The 21,565-nt window shown below is 42.5% G+C and overlaps 1 protein-coding gene across 1 annotated transcript; it reads right to left on the reverse strand.

Moving 5' to 3' along the window:
* Nucleotides 1-14,596: 14,596 nt before the first annotated feature.
* PCDH18 (protocadherin 18) lies at nt 14,597-20,808 on the reverse strand. Its single transcript, XM_040418449.1, has 4 exons — nt 17,956-20,808; nt 17,557-17,642; nt 17,306-17,472; nt 14,597-15,504 (listed from the first exon to the last, which is right to left on the reverse strand). The coding sequence occupies exons 1-4, from the start codon at nt 20,467-20,469 to the stop codon at nt 14,825-14,827; spliced, it is 3,447 nt and encodes a 1,148-aa protein (XP_040274383.1). The 5' UTR covers nt 20,470-20,808; the 3' UTR covers nt 14,597-14,824.
* Nucleotides 20,809-21,565: the final 757 nt, after the last annotated feature.

A 21,565-nucleotide genomic window follows, 5' to 3' on the forward strand; every position in this document is an offset into this window, starting at 1 on the left:
CCACTGCACAGGTCATAGAGCATGCCTTAAAAAATCTACCATAGAAGTCAATGAAGTTCCTTCCAGTCTATTGTGTCTATCGCCCATGTGGCTGCTTTCAAAGAACAGGATATATTTTAGGCTTAGTGGCCAGTGTGAAAACTGCATGATTTTAGGATTGTTTTTTAATATAAGTAGGAACATGGAAATTTAAAAGAAAAATAAAAAAAAAATATTTTTTACATAAACACTTGATTTAAACAACATTCATTTTCCGATGACACATTCCTGAAAACAGAACTTGATCTTGGAAGGCAGTAGAAAAAAAATCTAAAAATTCCCAAAGAAAACATTTGGGTGGCTTGACATTCTCTCTTCTTCTCTGAGGACCCATGTAATACTACTGTCTGTGCACGCCATACTGTGAGTAATTAAGGAGTGGTGTCCCATGAGAAACAACATTTTTGCAGTTTAAAAGCAATGTAATATGATGCTCTCTAGAACCATCAAGGGATGTTGATATAGTCGACATGTATTTCATGCAATTCACTACTGCTTAAAGAAAGAAGTGCTCACTATAGTTAACTCCGTCCATGCTGTGACACTCACAACTCTAGTAATCCACAAAAGTCATATTTAAGGGCTGTAATTCATTATTGAAAGGAATTTAACCTAAGATAACAGTTTTCTAGGAGAAAATGACATATTTCAGTGGATTTTCTCGCTTTGGCTACACCTTAATAAACCAGAGCACTTGGGATCTTCTAGGGTTTGGTTAGTGAAGTAATCCTGTTTGTTTAACCACCTCAGCCCAAAGTGCTTAAACACCCTGAAAGACCAGGCCACTTTTTACACTTCTGACCTACACTACTTTCACCGTTTATTGCTCGGTCATGCAACTTACCACCCAAATGAATTTTACCTCCTTTTCTTCTCACTAATAGAGCTTTCATTTGGTGGTATTTCATTGCTGCTGACATTTTTACTTTTTTTGTTATTAATCGAAATTTAACGATTTTTTTGCAAAAAAATGACATTTTTCACTTTCAGTTGTAAAATTTTGCAAAAAAAACGACATCCATATATAAATTTTGCTCTAAATTTATTGTTCTACATGTCTTTGATTAAAAAAAAAATGTTTGGGTAAAAAAAAATGGTTTGGGTAAAAGTTATAGCGTTTACAAACTATGGTACAAAAATGTGAATTTCCGCTTTTTGAAGCAGCTCTGACTTTCTGAGCACCTGTCATGTTTCCTGAGGTTCTACAATGGCCAGACAGTAAAAACACCCCACAAATGACCCCATTTCGGAAAGTAGACACCCTAAGGTATTCACTGATGGGCATAGTGAGTTCATAGAACTTTTTATTTTTTGTCACAAGTTAGCGGAAAATGATGATTTTTTATTTTTTTTCTTACGAAGTCTCATATTCCACTAACTTGTGACAAAAAATAAAAACTTCCATGAACTCACTATGCCCATCAGCGACTACCTTGGGGTGTCTTCTTTCCAAAATGAGGTCACTTGTGGGGTAGTTATACTGCCCTGGCATTCTAGGGGCCCAAATGTGTGGTAAGGAGTTTGAAATCAAATTCTGTAAAAAATGACCAGTGAAATCCGAAAGGTGCTCTTTGGAATATGGGCCCCTTTGCCCACCTAGGCTGCAAAAAAGTGTCACACATCTGGTATCTCCGTACTCAGGAGAAGTTGGGGAATGTGTTTTGGGGTGTCATTTTACATATACCCATGCTGGGTGAGAGAAATATCTTGGTCAAATGCCAACTTTGTATAAAAAAATGGGAAAAGTTGTCTTTTCACGCTTTAGGGCCCCTAGAATGCCAGGGCAGTATAAATACCCCACATGTGACCCCATTTTGGAAAGAAGACACCCCAAGGTATTCAATGAGGGGCATGGCGAGAACATAGAATTTTTTTTTTTTTTGGCACAAGTTAGCGGAAATTGATTTTATTTATTTTTTTCTCACAAAGTCTCCCTTTCCGCTAACTTGGGACAAAAATTTCAATCTTTCATGGACTCGATATGCCCCTCACGGAATACCTTGGGGTGTCTTCTTTCCGAAATGGGGTCACATGTGGGGTATTTATACTGCCCTGGCATTCTAGGGGCCCTAAAGCGTGAGATGAAGTCTGGAATATAAATGTCTAAAAATTTTTACGCATTTGGATTCCGTGAGGGGTATGGTGAGTTCATGTGAGATTTTATTTTTTGACACAAGTTAGTGGAATATGAGACTTTGTAAGAAAAAAAAAAATTTCCGCTAACTTGGGCCAAAAAAATGTCTGAATGGAGCCTTACAGGGGGGTGATCAATGACAGGGGGGTGATCAATGACAGGGGGGTGATCAATGACAGGGGGGTGATCAGGGAGTCTATATGGGGTGATCACCCCCCTGTCATTGATCACCCCCCTATAAGGCTCCATTCAGATGTCCGTATGTGTTTTGCGGATCCGATCCATGTATCCGTGGATCCGTAAAAATCATACGGACATCTGAATGCAGCCTGACAGGGGGGGTGATCAATGACAGGGGGGGTGATCAATGACAGGGGGGTGATCAGGGAGTCTATATGGGGTGAACACCACAGTCATTGATCACGCCCCTGTAAGGCTCCATTCAGATGTCCGTATGCGTTTTGCGGATCCGATCCATCTATCAGTGGATCCGTAAAAATCATGCGGACATCTGAATGGAGCTTTACAGGGGTGTGATCAATGACAGGGGGGTGATCAGGGAGTCTATATGGGGTGATCACCACAGTCATTGATCACGCCCCTGTAAGGCTTTATTCAGACGTCCGTATGCGTTTTGCGGATCCGATCCATCTATCAGGGGATCCGTAAAAATCATGCGGACATCTGAATGGATCTTACAGGGGGGTAATCAATGACAGGGGGGTGATCAGGGAGTCTATATGGGGTGATCACCACAGTCATTGATCAAGCCCCTGTAAGGCTCCATTCAGATGTCCGTATGCGTTTTGCGGATCCGATCCATCTATCAGTGGATCCGTAAAAATCATGTGGACATCTGAATGGAGCTTTACAGGGGTGTGATCAATGACAGGGGGGTGATCAGGGAGTCTATATGGGGTGATCACCACAGTCATTGATCACGCCCCTGTAAGGCTTTATTCAGACGTCCGTATGCGTTTTGCGGATCCGATCCATCTATCAGTGGATCCGTAAAAATCATGCGGACATCTGAATGGATCTTACAGGGGGGTAATCAATGACAGGGGGGTGATCAGGGAGTCTATATGGGGTGATCACCACAGTCATTGATCACGCCCCTGTAAGGCTCCATTCAGATGTCCGTATGCGTTTTGCGGATCCGATCCATCTATCAGTGCATCCGTAAAAATCATGTGGACATCTGAATGGAGCTTTACAGGGGTGTGATCAATGACAGGGGGGTGATCAGTGAGTCTATATGGGGTGATCACCACAGTCATTGATCACGCCCCTGTAAGGCTTTATTCAGACGTCCGTATACGTTTTGCGGATCCGATCCATCTATCAGTGGATCCGTAAAAATCATGCGGACATCTGAATGGAGCTTTACAGGGGTGTGATCAGTGACAGGGGGTAATCAATGACAGGGGGGTGATCAGGGAGACTATATGGGGTGATCAGGGGTGATCAGGGGCTAATAAGGGGTTAATAAGTGACGGGGGGGGGGGTGTAGTGTAGTGTAGTGTAGTGGTGCTTGGTGCTACTTTACTGAGCTACCTGTGTCCTCTGGTGGTCGATCCAAACAAAGGGGACCACCAGAGGACCAGGTAGCAGGTATATTAGACGCTGTTATCAAAACAGCGTCTAATATACCTGTTAGGGGTTAAAAAAAATCACATCTCCAGCCTGCCAGCGAACGATCGCCGCTGGCAGGCTGGAGATCAACTCTCTTACCTTCCGTTCCTGTGAGCGCGCGCGCCTGTGTGCGCGCGTTCACAGGAAATCCCGGCTCGCGCGAGATGACGCATATATGCGTGACTCTGCGCAGGGCTGCCACCTCCGGAACGCGAATCTGCGTTAGGCGGTCCGGAGGTGGTTAATGAAAATGACATGAACCCTCACATCGCCCATAGATTATTAGCAGGCCAAATTCGATGACCTGGAAGGGTACGCCAAAGAATATTTTTTCCATGTCTTTCCTAGATCCCATTCACACCAATAGATTTTAGGTCTTGCGCAGATGCCTATATTACAGCTGTGTTTTGTACAGAAGCCATAATAATACACCAGTAGAATTTCACTGCACCTCTATATGCCTTCAGACAAGTTGGAAACAACTATGGCATGATGTATCAGATGCCATTATGTATCATGGAGTTTTCCTTCCTTAAAAGCATTGTGGGTTGCTATACAGTCTCTCTGCTGTGTGCATGTGCTCTGCCACTCCATTCAAAGTTTACAGGACTGGTGAAGACAGTGGCGTACAGAGCCTGTATGGTTCCATCGGCCCAACAAACACTGAATGGCGTGGCATGGCTCATACTTGACCGACGATCCATTCAGACTCCTCCTCACTGTGGTCATGAAGTTAGGAAGGGGGGTCCCTGTTCTGGTGATCACCGGAGTTCCCAGTCTCCTCATGCAGCTAATTGGCAGGGGTGCCAGGTGTCCGACCCCCACCGATCTGATATTGATAACCTATCCTGAGGATAGGTCATCAATAGAAAAAGCCCGGAAACCCCTTTAAACAATTAAGTCCTCGAGCTCTGATGTCCGATCATAATTTTATTTCACCTATTAGTGTGGAATATGTACATACTGTCAGGGGCGGACTGGGAAGATAAAGTGGCCGTGGAAAAAAACTAAAAGTGGCTGCATGGCGTGTAGATGGGTCTAAATTGACAGAAGGCAGATGCAACAAAAGTAGATGGGGCCAACCCAAATAGTGGGGGCCAGCAATAAAGTTTTGCCGCACAAAATACCACCCCAACAGAGCCAAATACTGGAGTGCAGCCCAATATGCTGCCCCAGCAGAACCAAATACCACAAAATAATGTTCCAGCAGCACAAAATACCTCCCCAGAAGATGTTCCAATGTAGTGGCCAGCACAATGTTCTGTCCTCCTACTCAAGTTGCCTCTGGATGGCAGTACAGTTACATAGTAACATAGTACATAAGGCCGAAAAAAGACAGTTGTCCATCCAGTTCGGCCTGTCATCCTGCAAGTTGATCCAGAGGAAGGCAAAAAAAAACCCTGTGAGGTAGAAGCCAATTTTCCTCACTTTAGGGGAGTAAAAAATTCCTTCCCGACTCCAATCAGGCAATCAGAATAACTCCCTGGATCAACGACCCCTCTCTAGTAGCTATAGCCTGTAATATTATTACACTCCAGAAACACATCCAGGCCCCTCTTGAATTCTATTATTGTACTCACCATCACCACCTCCTCAGGCAGAGAGTTTCATAGTCTCACTGCTCTTACCGTAAAGAAACCTTTTCTATGTTTGTGTACAAACCTTCTTTCCTCCAAACGCAGAGGATGTCCCCTCGTCACAGTCCTGGGGATAAATAGATGATGGATAGATCTCTGTACTGACCCCTGATATATTTATACATAGTAATTAGATCTCCCCTCAGTCGTCTTTTTTCTAACGTGAATAACCCTAATTTTGATAATCTTTCAGGGTACTGTAGTTGCCCCATTCCAGTTATTACTTTAGTTGCCCTCCTCTGGACCCTCTCCAGCTCTACTATGTCTGCCTTGTTCACTGGAGCCCAGAACTGTACACAGTACTCCATGTGTGGTCTGACTAATGATTTGTAAAGTAGTAGGAATATGTTCTCATCACGGGCATCTATGCCCCTTTTGATGCAACCCATTATCTTATTGGCCTTGGCAGCAGCTGCCTGACACTGGTTTTTGCTGCTTAGTTTGCTGTTTATTAAAATTCCTAGATCCTTTTCCATGTCAGTGTTACAGAGTGTTTTACCATTTAGTATGTACGGGTGACTTGCATTATTCCTTCCCATGTGCATAACCTTACATTTGTCAGTGTTAAACCTCATCTGCCACTTATCTGCCCAAGCCTCCAATCTATCCAGATCCCTCTGTAGTAGTATACTGTCCTCTTCCGTGTTAATTACTTTACACAGTTTAGTGTCATCTGTGAAAATTGATATTTTACTATGCAAGCCTTCTACAAGATCATTAATAAATATATTGAAGAGAATAGGGCCCAATACTGACCCCTGAGGTACCCCACTAGTGACAGTGACCCAATCTGAGTATGTACCGTTAATAACCACCCTCTGTTTTCTATCATTGAGCCAGTTACTTACCCACTTACAGACGTTTTCTCCCAGTCCGAGCATTCTCATTTTATATACTAACCTTTTATGTGGTACAGTGTCAAATGCAGAACTCGAGAGGACACCTGTAGTCGCCAGCCAGGTACATAGGTACTTGATATTCCAAGTTCTAGGAGACCATTACTTACTTAGCTGGCGTTCATAAGTTCAGAAGGGCTCAGGCAGTCCCCTGGGCATTGGCTCTCCAGGAAGTTTCCCTGTAGGGTCTATGGCCAATCCACCCCTGCATACTGTATATCAATTTGACTGTATCCTAAAATGTACTACCCCTCCTCCACAAAAATTCCTGAAAGATCAAAGTTGGCTCCTTTATTGAGCTCTATTGTATTTTCCTATAGACATCTTTAGGCTATATGACCCCAGTGTGGAGTAGCCTGAATATTTTTCAGCTGCCTGAGCAAGGAGTTTTGTTGAACTCAGAGACATAATGAGGTACTGTATGGCCCCACATTTTCGTTTTATGGCTCCATACAGCTTGGAGATTGTGCATATGGATTGCCTACATTAACCTGCATGCTAAGTAGTGGATGTATCTCATGTATCTCACTTATGTGTGGGAAATTAGAATACAATCTAGCTAATGTACTTTTGAGGGTAAGCCTCCATAGGCGTCCTTAGGTTTTTCTGGATTGCCCTATAAAACAAATAGGATGTGGGAATGCTGAACTACCGGCAGTCTCTGGAGACAGCCTACATAAGGACATTTTCTAATGAGTGGTTCGCTGGGTTAAATTTCTGTTCCATTCCAGTTGTGCACTCCGAATGACCTGCCAGATGTAACCCTTCTGTTCTCAGATACAAGTTTGTTTGCATTTTCCTCTTTTGTGTTTGCTTAAGCTGATTTTGGGCATCTGGCCGGGCTTTGTGAATGATTCTTCAGCTCCTTCTCTCTCCATAGAAATAAACAGGGAAATCTGCCTTTTACAAATGTCCTTTCGTAGTGCATGTATCTACAGCTAATTCCTCAATTAAGGCAGACACAATTTCATAGCTAAAAGTAAAGATTTCATTATTATAATTAAAATAATGACACGTTCTGTAGAAAGCCACTTTGCCCTGCTTGTTATATGGCCTATTAAACGAGGGGAAAGTTACATTAAATTGCTGTGGCAGTTATAGCGAATGTAGCTTCCATTCTGCTTGATACAAGATGACTTCTCCTATGTTCTCTTTGACCTTCTCTGGGTATGCAGGTACAATGCACCCTTTTGTGAAATGTCTGAAGGAAAAAAAAAAAAAAACGTAAAATACCACAGCGTCCAGACTGTTCATTGCAGGAGTCATCAAACTTTAAAACCAACATCATTCAAAATTAATTGCTACAATTGTATACCAGATCGTCATTTAAAGGCTATTCGTGAAATCTCCGACCAGTCATAAAATATGATTAATTGCAGTGTGTTAGTAATTGTATAAGGAACCCTGCTCTGAGATAACATTAGTGCTTTATGAGCCTGTAATACATTCCTGTGTAGGGTATTTTATACAGAATAGAATATGATTGCATCATTTCTCGAAGTAATTGAGATTTAAAAAAAATATATAATGTGGGGAAAATATTGCTACAAATTGTATGAGAACTTTTGGGGTCATTTATCAAACTGGTGTAAATTAGAACTGGCCTAGTTGCCCATAGCAACCAATCAGATTGCACCTTTCATTTTTAACTGCCCCTTTGGAAAATGAAAGGTGGAATCTGATTGGTTGCTATGGGCAACTAAGTCAGTTCTACTTTACACCGGTTTGATAAATGACCCATTTATTTTTAATGGTTTCTTTTGCTATTATACAGGTAGATATTTTGTCTGTCCTATTAAAGGACACATTTGATATCCTTCATTTAGCACATGTTGATTAACTAAAATTAGGTTAGACATCTGTAGTGCCAGAATTATTACTTCATTGACTGCACGTTAAACTACCATTTGCATTTTGCATGTGGTAACACAGCACTGGCTAATATACATGTAGAGCAGGAGTGCACAACCTTTTCTGGTTGGGGGCCACATTGTCCACATTGTTGGGGGCCAAAATAAAACTTAAAAAGGTGTTACCTACTGAAATACTATGGCATATCAAACATACACCATTAATGTCTAGTTACATTTCCTGGACTCCCATCTAATGGGAGAATACATGAAAGATACATGTGAGCAGCCACAAGACATAGACATACTGTTACCAGCTAGTTGGGGGCCACACAGAATAGTATCAAGGGCCAGGCTGCAGGTTGCACACCCCAGATGTAGAGCTACAGTATAGCCTGCCATGCCATATTTATTACAGTTTACTGTTCATGCTCATATAAAACCTTCCACTTCTTCAGCAACATCCAAAGTAGATGTGGCTTGTAGGACTAGTTGTAGCACCAACTAATCTTATTATATTCATACCATCTAGAATCAGCACAGCTTCATGCATTACGAAGGTACCTAACACACCAAGGTGCCCATTCCAGAGGCCTGAGAAGATTCACATCAGGGGACCAGGGATCTGAAGCCTGAGTTCCCAAACATTACTGTACAGTCAGAGCACTCATTAAGCACCCTATCCATAATATAGCAATAACTGTGTATGTATCATAAGGCCTTCTCTATCCTTTGCCCTGCCCTGATCACTATGTTTAGTATGGAGCAGAACGCGATCAGAACATCAACTTTAGTTCCTTGTAGAATCTGCACAGGCAACAGTCAGGTGTGGGGACACTGGCACTAACCACTTTGGAAAATCAAGATTATTACCATGAACTCCTTCACCCCATAAACCAAGCTAAACCTAAGCTGAGCAGTATAAAGGCCCCAAACACAAGAACCTATTGTTAACTGACCCCGCTATTTTCAGTGACGATCTAATGCATATGGAGAGCTGTGTAAGGGGGGAAGAAGGATTGGACACATTGAATTTCAATGCCTGATGCTTTTATTCTCCAGGGATATAAGCCACCACCAGAGGTGTCTAGCAATGGCTTTCTCCACTCTCTTCACTGAGAACACAAACAAGCTCAGCTCATGCATGTATGGTGGAGTCAGGAGAAATACTTGTAGACTCTATGACATATATCTTATAAAACTCAGGAACCCTTTAAATGAAAAGAGTTGTCCAGCTTTGGAGCCAACAATCCCTGGAGTTCTCCCCTTTCCCCCTTAACATAAAAACCCACTCACCTGTCCGTATACTGAATTGATAAATACAACATATGTTGCCAGAAAGAAATCCTCCTGGTCATGGTTTTGTCTTTCTTAAATCTGTCCACTCCAAAACACCCCCAAAACTAGAGTAAGCTTGTATAGTGTAAGTGGTGCTGAGTCCAATTATGTAATTTTTATCTTCACATTCACATCGAATTCTGATGTTGTCCCCCTCCAGACTACCAGTAAAATGCATTGTTAGGACTCCTCTTTGAGTCCTCTCCATTATATGCATGAATACGGGAGTCCTCGATGTATTTTACTAATGGTTTTTAGGAGCAAAGTGAGTATGAAGATAAAAATTCCATAACCGGACTCAGCATCACTTACACTGTACACCACTTACTTTAGTTTGGGGGGCATTTCTGAGCTGACAGAATCTCTTTAAGGTGCCCATACACATTAGTCTAGCTTGATCAAAATGGACGATTTCAACCAAAATGACGGTTTGTTGGTTGAAATTTAACAACAAACAATTGTTTTTGCTGACCAATGACAGACTATTGTCATCTGAAAAGAATTCAACCATGTTTAATATTTTCGTACGACAGTCAGACAAAAGATCTTTCACTCAAGGAAAGATCATTTGTGAATGAAAGATCTTTAGTCAATTTCCTGGTTTTAACATGTATGTCCGGTTTCAACAACTGTAACAGACAATATGGACTAAAATGTGTACGGCTGTGTCTGTGAAATGATCATTCACCAGATGGTTGTTTGTTCAACTGCTGTTCAACTTTCAACCAACTTCTATCTAAACCTTTACTTCTGCCATCTGAGCCCAATTTGCTTAGGGATGACAACAGGGAGATGTTTAGGGGTGGAAAGGACTGTGACATCACAGCAGTTTAAACAGAACCATCAATTAGAGGTTTTCTAAAGATCTGGCAGATTGGAGGATTGTGGACAGTATTGATCTGGCCATTTACAATGATAATTTTAAAGGCCACAATGAAGTGACCTGTGTTCCTCTGGGAATCCACATATCAACAACTGGTGTAGAGTTGTTAAAGACCTAACAGTCTGTTTTATTGTTTTATTACATCTTTGTGACACTGTATTGTAATTTCAAAGGGAAATACAGTTGTGAAATGTGCCATTACTCCACCTTGCCTTGTATAAAATACATATATTTAAAAGTACATTTCTTTAGACCTAAATAGCTAATCAAGTCAGTGATAGGGACTGACTCATGACACAATATCACCAGCATATGCCATCAATACCCTATCAGTGGGGGTCTGAATGCTGTGCCCAGTCCTCAATACTACAAAGAAATTTACCTGTCACTTTGTCTCCTGTTGGCTCTATTCAGCTTTTTCATACAGCCACAAGGTTGTCCCTTTATAGTCAGAAGCCTATCATGATGCCTGAAAAAAACCTGGCAAGGCACTCACAATCTCCTACAAACCCTATCAATTGTGCGCTGATGACATGTGCTATCAATATGCCATTAAAGGGATTTTCCAGAACAATATTGATCACCTATCCTATCCCATCAGTATTTGTTAGGTTATTGATAATTGATCGGTGGGGTTCCAACTCCCAGAACCTCTGCTGATCAGTTGTTTGAAGAGGTTCTCTAGTGAGTGCTGTGGCCTCTTCCTAGGCCATAAATATCACGTTCATTGGTCACATGGCCTATGTGGAGGTCAGTCCCATTCAAGTGAACGGGGCTGCAAAACCAAGCACAAACGCTATATAATGTACAGTGCTGTGCTTGGTATTCTGTGAGGAGACTGCTCACCAGCTCACAGTGGCCTCTTTAAACAGTTGATCCTGAGGATAGGTCATCAACACTCATCAACACTTCTGGAAAACCCGTTTCAGGAGACAACCAGTTTGAAGAAAAAAAAACAACCACATAGGTGTCCAGATTTCCATTTATCCTAATATATTTTATTTCTGAATATACAGGGGCAATATTTTTAAACAACTGAGAAAGACCACCTAACTAGTTTCACACCAGCGTTAAACAGCTCCGGCAGGCTATTCCTTGCCGAAACATAGATGTCTGGATCTGACATTAAGGGACGTTACCTGATACCTGTCGGCCCCATTCACTATAATGGGGATCGGTGAAGATCCGGTCGCAAACTTGCAAATATCTTTGGCATATTTGCCGGGTTGCGGCTGGATCTCCACCGATCCCCATTATAGTGAATGGGGCCGGACGGCGATACGGTAGGTTCCAGCAATTAGGGAATGCAGAGAGGTCAGGCAGGGAAAATAGCTAGTGTGAAACTAGCCTAAGGTCAAGTAAGAAGGCAGACAAGGTGCAGAGCTTTGGTTGTAACTTTACGAAAGCTACCAAGCACTGTTGCTTTGTTCCCCACTGCAGAAAATATTAAGAGGCCACAAGCCTAGACTAAATTTTGCTTTGAATATTTTCTGAAACTGCGTGACATACGGAGCAAATAACAGCCTGATCTCAAGTCATGGTGTGAATTTAATATATGCATCACATCAATGGACAGATGATTTAACATAGTCGGCAATTTCACTGCTGCCAGCTCCCTCACAAATCACCATATGTTACTCTATAGAATATAGATTTGGTGTGTGGCATCCATACAAATGTCCTTCAAGCATCTCAGATTAGCTTCAGCCAAACATGCCAACACTGTGGGTGTGATGACCACAATATGACTGCAATATCCATTAAGATGCTAAAATTAATTACAGAGGCGAAGGATTTCACTGGCAGCCGGATCTATTTCTAACATGAGAATCTATTTCTAATATCAACCTAAGTGAGGATGAAAATATTTGACAACTTAACACTATTTCTTTACTGAACATAATAGGAGTAGTAAGGCAAACCAAATGTTTAAAGTATACCTAAACCTTCAAGTGTTATTTTTTTTATTTATTGTTACAGGTGTCATAATTATGATTTTCGAAATATATTTTATATATCGAAGTTCGGGCCTTTCTGAAGCGCTCTTCACTGCAGCGCATACAGAATCTGTACATCGAAGCAATGTATGTGTTGTACAGATTCTGGTTTCTACAATATGTGCTGCAGCGGGCGCTGTACTGGCAGGAGCACACATCGTTGCTCCTGCCTGTGCCCGCTCCGCTGAAACCTCTGCCGCAGATGCACTCCATCAGGCTTTAGCGCAGCAAACTCAGGCAGGAGCTCTGCATAGCACATCTCTTGCCTGTCCTTGCTCCACCGCAATCTCTGCATAGAACATTAGGATACCCTGCACTGAATGCTACACCAGACGTGGAGCGCAGCGATAAGATGGAGGAGATTTCAACAAATCCCATCCACTTGTTCCGCACAAAAACAGCACAGAAAATGATAATTTTTAGATTTTTTGATCTGAAAAGATCGTGCAGTACATGTTGTGCAAGGGTTCTAAGCATACACAAAATGAACTTCACGAAAACTAGAAACACATTGAGGCAGAGTTATCAAAATTGATGTTGGCTTAGGCTACTTTCACATCTCCGGTTTGAATTCCGGCAGACTGTTCCAGCGCTGCTGGATGCAGTCAGAATGTCCACCAGCCCCATAAGTATAATGGGGTCCGGCAAAGATCCGTACGCATTCCGGCAGACAAGCGGAGAACTGGCCGGACACAAACCGCTGTCGATTCTCCACTTGTCTGGGGTAACAGCCATGCTGGAGTTTCACGACGGAGCTTAGGCTACTTTCACACTAGCCTTTTTTGCGGATCCTTCATGGATCTGCAAAAACGCTTCTGTTACAACAATACAACCACATGCATCCGTCATGAACGGATCCGGTTGTATCATGTCTTCTATAGCCATGACGGATCCGTCTTGAACACCAATGAAAGTCAATGGAGGATGGATCTGTTTTCTATTGTACCAGATTGTGTCAGAGAAAACGGATCCGTCCCCGTTGACTTACATTGTGTGTCAGGACTGAACCGTCTTGCTCCGCACCACACGGCGGACAGAAAAACGGAATAGTAACTGAACGGAGGCAAACTGATGCATTATGAGCAGATCTTTACCATTCAGAATGCATTAGGGCAAAACTGATCCGTTTTGGACCGCTTGTGGGAGTCCAAGACGGATCTCACAAACGGAAAGCCAAAACGCTAGTGTGAAAGTAGCCTTAGCTGTCCATATCAACCAATCTGATTACACCTTTCATTTTCCAAAGGAGCTCTTAAAAATGAAAGGTGGAATCTGATTGGTTACTATGGGCATTTAAGCTATTTTTCCTTTATATCAGTTCTGATAAATCCCCCCATTGTCTTTTCCATTGTTATTCCTTAACTGGGTTGTCCAGCCTTTACAAAGTGATGACACCCTCAGGATAGGCCATCACTAGCTATCAGTGGTGGTCTGACAACACGCATTCCTGAAGTTCAGCTGTTCAGGTGTAGCTCCACAGCCGAAAGTTGGTGCCAGTACTAAACAGCACTGTCACGTTGCTCCAATTGACTTTAAAGGCAACAATGCTGCAGTGATGAGCTTGTCCACTACAGGGTTAATGGAGCGGTGTAGTTTTAGGGAGTTGCACTCAAACAGCTGATTACGGGTGTGGAGTGTCGGACCCCTGCTGATTAGTTAATGATGGTCCATCCTGAGGATAGGCCATCACTTAGTAAAGGCCGAACATCTACAAGGGATGGATTCCATAAGTAATTCAAACACATCATCATTTAGGCAGCAAGAATTTTCATAGACATCAATAAAAAGCCCTCAAAAGTTAGGCACCAACAGCAAACTTCTCCTCTCCTGGGATTTGGCCACCACATTTAACATAATTAGATATAATGCTCGGGCATGACTTTTACTTACAGATGTGTATAGTATGTCTATAAAGAACAACAGAAGATAAGATGAAGATTAATAGTGACAACATTTTTTATTTTAAGTGTAATATTAAAACATGTGGAAATCATTTCTACAAGTGTCAGGTCCATATATAAAAGTATTAAGTGAAGGGGGTTTGCATATTTAAGTTGTATATCCTCAGGAAGTCAACACAAAACACAGTGACCTGTCGATGAACAGGGATCCATGGCCTGTTTGATTGGTTCTTAGAAAGAGGAACAGTCCAAAAAGTTTCCATGCAGTAAAACATGCCATACAAAATACAAAAATAAAATTTCTTTATTTTAAATTACACATAAATATAAGATACAAATGTATTTTTAAAATACAGATAGCAATAGTCACACTTGTTTTGTGTACATATGAAAATACAGCATTTGAATATTTAACATACACAGACACATTTTTATAAATGCAACCAAATGTCAAGAAGTGTTTTTGATTGTTCTGGAACTCCATAAATATGGAAAAAGAATGTAACAAAGTCGCCTAATTTTGCCTCACGTCTTGAAGCAGTTTATTAATTTCAGCCACAAGTTCACTAGCATCCATAAGTTCATGTTTCCCATCATTGAGATGATTAAGAACATTATCAAAGTCATCTTCTTCATAGTTCTCTGGGATCTCCTCCATGGCTGGCAACCACTTAGAAGACGGTTGTGCACTGGAATGATTTCCTAATGAAGGTCCACCAACATTGGTGGGATTTTGAAAATGTGTGTTTGCTGCCCATGCAGCGACCCCTTGGGGGTAACTTACTGTCTTAGTAGGCACTTGGCCTTTCCGTCTCTCTAAAGAGTTTGAGCGTTCAACTTCAGTGCTTTCAGTGTAGTTGTCCATTGATGGAGGTAGCAGGCGTTGGAAAACACTGCTCATTTCAGTGAGGAGGGAAGATGTGCAGGCTTCTTCCTCATGCTGAGACTCCTTGCCAAATGTAGAGAAACTTTTTTTCTTCTCATTCTGATCAGTAGGAAGCACATCATCCTCAAGAAGAGGACCCTGTTGTGTCTGCTGCTGGTTTTGTGGCTGTGTCTGCTGGAGAGGTTGGACTTCTTCACCAGGGATGAACATGTTATTCCTGTAGTCTGCAGAAGGAGAGGGAAGAGGGGGCATCCAGCACTGATCGGAATGTCCTAGAACCCTGCATTCGTCTGTACAGTATCTCATAACTGTAAGAAATGAAAAGAAAAACATAATAAATCACTCGGTGGCTCAAACGGTGCTATACATTTATACAGATGCTTGGACTGGCCACAGAAACCGGCTGTTTCTTCTGTAGAGAAGATCATGATATGCCATTTTCTCATTATTGCAACAGGAGGCACACTCTGCCCTCATACATATATTCCCAGACAAAGACTTTGCAAAACCTATGCTAAGGATCTCATAAATTCATCTCTACCCTGACAGGACCTGTTACAGTAGCATTAAAAGGTAATGTTTTTTTCTGCCTTACTGCCCAAATCTCATTATTACATTTCCTACAAACGATCCAATTTTCTTTTTTTAGACATCCAGTATTTTTTGTGCCTTTTAAAAACACAGCTGCCCATACCACCCTGGTGAATAAAGAGGATGAAAGAGTACAGGCAGTAAGGGGTTAACCAGTACGAGAGTGATATTTATTGGGGATAAAAAGAAGAGAGAAAAAAATAACCCAGGTGTATTTGGATGAAACTAACAGACACCATGGTCACATTACTAAAGCAGTGCACTGGGAAGGATGAAAAGGCACGAGAAAACAATACAAGGGGACAGATGGCCTGGCTGAAATACAGCATACGACCACATTGAACATAGGTTCCATCTGCGGGACCCTTACAACTAAGGACAGCAGGAGCTGGGGGCTGTGTGGAGGGAGTGCTGTCACTATCTGTGGGGGAGGGCCCCCAACTCATTGTTCTCTAAGAAACTCCTTTGCACTTAGCTGACATTTTTAAATAGATTAGTAACCCCCCCCCCATGATACCTAACTTGTGTGGTGCTACACTAGCTGCTGTTAGCCTAATAAAAGAGCACTGTTTAGTACATAACCAAAAAGGGTGAACCATGCTTGTGCAGGATGACCTTGGGAGGACACGGTCCTGCTGATGGTGAGCATTCAGCAAAATAATCTGTACACGCTTCACAAAGAAAGGTTTTTTTTCTTCTGCAATCACACGACTCTCATGGTCTGGCCAAACCCTCAGTTCCTAGGATTGGGAAGATTCGCTAAGACTTTCTGCTGCTTTGTGAACAAGTATTGATTGTTCACACACACAGAAACATTGATTCTCCACCCAGTCCCTGAGACATTATATGATCTTTCTGCTATTACATTACGGCTAGTATGGCTTATACACAATAAGGACAGATGACTCTTCATGGTGTTTGCAGTCTGCTGCTAGAGATGAACCAGCCTGTTACACAAGGTCTGCATCATAACGTGGAGGACAAAACCTCCTCATCATCACATCAACTAGGCTTTTTTGACCATCACATGATGTGCATCTCAAGAGTTTGCAAAATGAGACAGATTCCATGACATCCTCTAGTCCTACATGACAATTTGGAGGTGACACATTTATTTGTAATATTTGGGGAGAATGTAAGAGTTTTTCATAGTTTAATGTTTTCCATGAAATGGTTAAGTAATGATTAATTTCCCGGAATTTTTAGATGTTTTTTTCCCTAACCACTGACACTGATAGGTTACCTCCCCTGGCCTAGCCTTTCAGCATAAATTCACATGGAAATGAAACCTACCGTTTAGCTAAAACTGCTTTTGCTTTGGGCAAAATGCTCAATATTGTGTCTGTCTCATCTCTACCAGCTGTGCTCTGTAGCTGCAAGCAAGCAGCGCCAGGCAGGAGAAAGCCGAGAGTTTAAAGGTTCCTTTGTGTTTTATGTATGTTTGTGTTACATTGTATCCCTTCGGTATCAATCAGACAGGCAGCAAATGGATTAGACAGGAGACATCACCAAGCCTACCTGGAGGCATTCTATGCCCATCAGTAAGGAAAAGTTCACTGAATCCTTCGCCCAGAAGTCTGTCAATTGGAGAATCTCTGCCCAGGTCATAATCACTGTCTCCTGCTTCACTATCACCACGACCACTGTCTTTCAGACTAAATTTATCCATGTCTTGAAGGGCATACCTGCAGAACAGTATAAAACATGTAAGTATAATTTTATCTCCAACCAATGTAGGTGTAAACCTGCAGAGCTATTTAGTATCTCACCTGTAGCTTCTAGAATACTTGTTTCCTCGAAAGCTTGGTCTTGGCTGGTACTGTCCCTGGTGAAGCATGGAGAGCAGTTGGGATACCTGCCAACAGACATGAAGACAAAAAAAAAACATTATTACAGTCTATTAGGTGGTAAGACAATAGACAGCTTATGTAGTAAATCTCCTGTTTTACACAAAAGTAAGATGATTGAATGGTTCTGCTATATATGGTTTAGACTACCAGGAGAAAAGGGTTGAGAACTCTCAAAATCTGTACCAAAAGTTGCAAATTAAACTAAAACTACCAATTACTGTAAAGTATAGCTAAGGGCTAAGACAGAGAAGGAAAGAGAGAGTGAATAAAAAGAGAGGAGAGGAATTGTTATATGAGTATATAAGAGGTCCTATTTACCTCAACAGCTGGAGTAGCATGGGTCAATTCCAGAGAGAAGGTATCTGGTACATGATTAGATGAGATTGTCATTAGACTGTTGAGAGACTGGCGACTATGATGACTTTGCCTGCTGCTCATCTGGCCACGTTCCAAGGTAGGAGAAGGTGATGGAGATGACCTGTGATGGGATCTGATAGGAAGGGTCCCATTCATAGTAGGCACTAATGTAATGTCCCCTTTGTGGATTTGTCTTGAAGGCCTCTTTGGATGATGCTGATAAGTTGACTCTGCCACCCTGCAGTTGTATGATCTGTTGTCCTTCTTGTCTCTGTTACACCTTGTTGCAAAAATAACCATGATGACTAAAAGAACGGCACAAATAGCTCCCAAGGAAATAATAATCATCATTGAGACATCCATAGAGGTCTGGTTAACATATGTGGCCTCTGTACTGCCAGCAGCATCAGGAGTTTCAAGAATATGGCATTTTAGTAGTGCTTTAGTAGATCGTGGAGGAGTCCCTTTGTCTTGAACCAAAACTAATAGGTCCCATTCTTGGATTGGGAAAGTCTCCATACTCATATTAGTGTAAATTTCGCAAGATTTGGCATCAATAAGAAAAACATCAAATTCATTCCCTGCAATGATGGAACAAGTGAGTTCAGAGTTCAAACCAGAGTCTCTGTCCATTGCTTTTATTTTGGTAATTAAGAAGCCACTATCAGCATCCCTGGGGACGGAAATCTTTGCAGTGTTATTGTGAAGAGCAGGGGCCACAATGACTGGGGAGTTATCATTTTCATCTAGAACTGTGAGAACCATTGTAGCATTGGTGACCAACTGTGGAACTCCACTGTCTCTAGCCTGGACGGTGAAGACAATCTGATTGATTTCTTCATGGTCAAACGCCCTTAACGCATATATTGCGCCATTGGAGGGGTCAATAGTAACATAGGTTGTAATAGAGCTACCTTGAATAAAGCTTTCAGGAATAATATATGTCACTTGACCATTTTCAGCTTGATCTGGATCAGTTGCCCTGACAGAGGTAACATGTGCGCCAGGTAAATTGTTTTCCACCATAACAATCTCATATCTGCTGGTCTGGAACCTTGGTGGGTTGTCATTCTCATCACTTATCTGCACTGCAAAGTGCTTGACTGTGGAGAGACTTGGCAGCCCCCTGTCCTCGGCTACGACAGTCAAGCTATACTCCGACCTCTTTTCTCTATCAAGTGTGGCGTTGGTCAGTATTAAGTAATTGTTTTCGTATGTTTTCTGCAGCTTGAATTGTCCATGTCCATGAAGCCTACAAACAATTTCTCCATTTAGTCCAGAATCTTTATCTAGTACCCTTACCAAGGCCACAAAGGTATCCAGAGGCGCACTTTCCGAAATGTAAGCAATCTCCTTACCAGACGACATCAGATTGAGATTGATTTCCGGTTTGTTATCATTCACATCAATCACATTTATGATAATCTTGCAGTGACCCGGGATAGAATTGGGTCCCATATCCTGGGCCTGAACATCAATCTCATAGGACTTGGTTGTCTCATAGTCCACTTGCTTTATTAAAGTCAGCTGGCCCTTCTCAGGATCCATTCTGAAAGTTTCAGCGATTTTGGGGGAAACATTGCTGTTAAAAGAGTACACCACCTTTCCATTGGCTCCTTCATCGGGGTCTGTGGCATTGAGGTCTATAAGTAAAGTCCCCACTGGGGCATTTTCAGGTAGCTTGATGACATAAGACTTCTTGTCAAAAGCTGGGCTGTTGTCATTGGAGTCAGAGATGGTAATCTTGAGGATTGCTGAGCCATATCTCTGGGGGACCCCCATATCTGAGGCAGTAAGCTGGAGCTCATAGCCAGACTGGTGTTCCCTGTCAAGCTCCCTGACCACAATAAGTTCTGCATATTTGGCACCATCAGTCCTGGTCTTCACCTCGATCTTAAAATATTCATTCTCTGACAGGGAATAGGTGTGAAGGGAATTTTCTCCAACATCAGGGTCAAAGGCGCTGTCTAGGGGGATCCTGGTGCCCACAGCAGCACTCTCGGAGATCTCGATGGGGATGAGGGCTCTGGAGAAGTGGGGCGCATTGTCATTGATATCCAGCACCTCCACCTCCACATGGAAGAGCTGCAGATGCTGTGTGGGCAAGGTGATCACATCAAACTCGATGGAGCAGTTTAAGTTCTTCTGACATAGCTGCTCCCGGTCGATCTTGGCCCCGATACTAATCTCCCCATTATCCTCCTTGACTAGGAGAAGAGGAGTCTTCCCCTGCTGCATCGCCTTAAAACGCACCGACGAAGGGTTGGGCAACTTGGACAAGATATCGGCCACATCCTCCGCCAGCCTGGCGACCACCGAGCCCACCATCTGCTCCTCGTAGATGCTGTACTTGAGGTTCTTGCCCAGGATGGCACAGGGCTCCATGAGGAGGACCACAGACACCGCACAGAAGAACACCCCGTTCATGTTCCTACCGACCCGCTGTCTCCTCCGGTCCCGGCAGCTGCGATCCATCCCCGGCAAGCGATTAAGAGGAGGCGAGTTGTGTAGCCTGGAGCCCCTAGGCGCGGAGAGACGGCTGCGGTACAGGCTCACAGACGCTGCGGTGTGCACAAAGTTTGGACATACAGCCGGCGGTGCGGGGATGTGCTCCGCATCACATCAGGATGGCTGCACGTCCAGCATTGGAGCTGCGTCTTCTCCCCCTCAGCTCTGCGGCAGCAGCAGACTACACACCCGGGACCGCCGACTCCAGACTACAATCTGCCCAACTTCCCTCAACTCACACAAAGCTGCTGCTCTGCATGTGCGCGGCCCCAGCCAATCAGCGCGCGGGCACAGTGTCCGGGCTCCTCCCCCTGCATCCACTCACCCTACAAAGGGGGGCGTTCGGGGAAACTTTCCAGGCAGCACGGCCGACCTGTGACGGGGGAGGACCACTGCGGGGGCTCTGTGCTGGACTTACTGTACCGCCCACCTACCTACAGCCACCCATAGACCTACCTCTGTATATGGCCACCCATCTGTCTCCATAGAGTTATTATCTATCTATCTATCTATCTATCTATCTATCTATCTATTATCTATATCTATCTATCTATTGACCCACCTCTATTTATCCATCCATATCTATCTATCTATCTATCCAGTGTCCTATTATTCTTTCTATTATCTATCATCTATCCATTTCTAGCTAGCCATTCATATCTATCTATCTATCTATCTATCTATCTATCTATCTATCTATCTATCTATCTATCTATCTATTATCTATCTATCTATCTATTATCTATCTATCTATCTATCTATCTATCTATCTATATATTTATCTAATATCTATCTATTATCTATCTATCTATCGATCCACCTCTAGCCATCCATCTCTATTTATCTATCTATCATCTATCCATATCTATATGTCTATCTTTCTATCAATGTTCTATCTTTCTTTCTACCTATCTATTTATCTATCAGCTCTTATCTATCTATCTATCTATCTATCTATCTATCTATCTATCTATCTATTATCTATCTATATATCCTTCTATCTATCTATCTATCTATCTATCTATCTATCTATATATCTTCTATCTATTGATCCACCTCTAGC

The sequence above is a fragment of the Bufo bufo genome, chromosome 2, assembly GCF_905171765.1.
Source record: "Bufo bufo chromosome 2, aBufBuf1.1, whole genome shotgun sequence".
In the NCBI taxonomy this organism is placed as follows: domain Eukaryota; kingdom Metazoa; phylum Chordata; class Amphibia; order Anura; family Bufonidae; genus Bufo; species Bufo bufo.

Excerpts from the sequence above, each read along its gene's own strand:
- PCDH18 (XM_040418449.1), bottom strand. The coding sequence starts at position 20,469 with ATGGATCGCAGCTGCCGGGACCGGAGGAGACAGCGGGTCGGTAGGAAC. Across the intron at positions 17,643-17,955 it reads ATGCTACTCCAGCTGTTGAG|GTATCCCAACTGCTCTCCAT; the intron begins GTAAATAGGACC and ends GTCTGTTGGCAG. Across the intron at positions 15,505-17,305 it reads TGGGCATAGAATGCCTCCAG|TTATGAGATACTGTACAGAC; the intron begins GTAGGCTTGGTG and ends CATTTCTTACAG.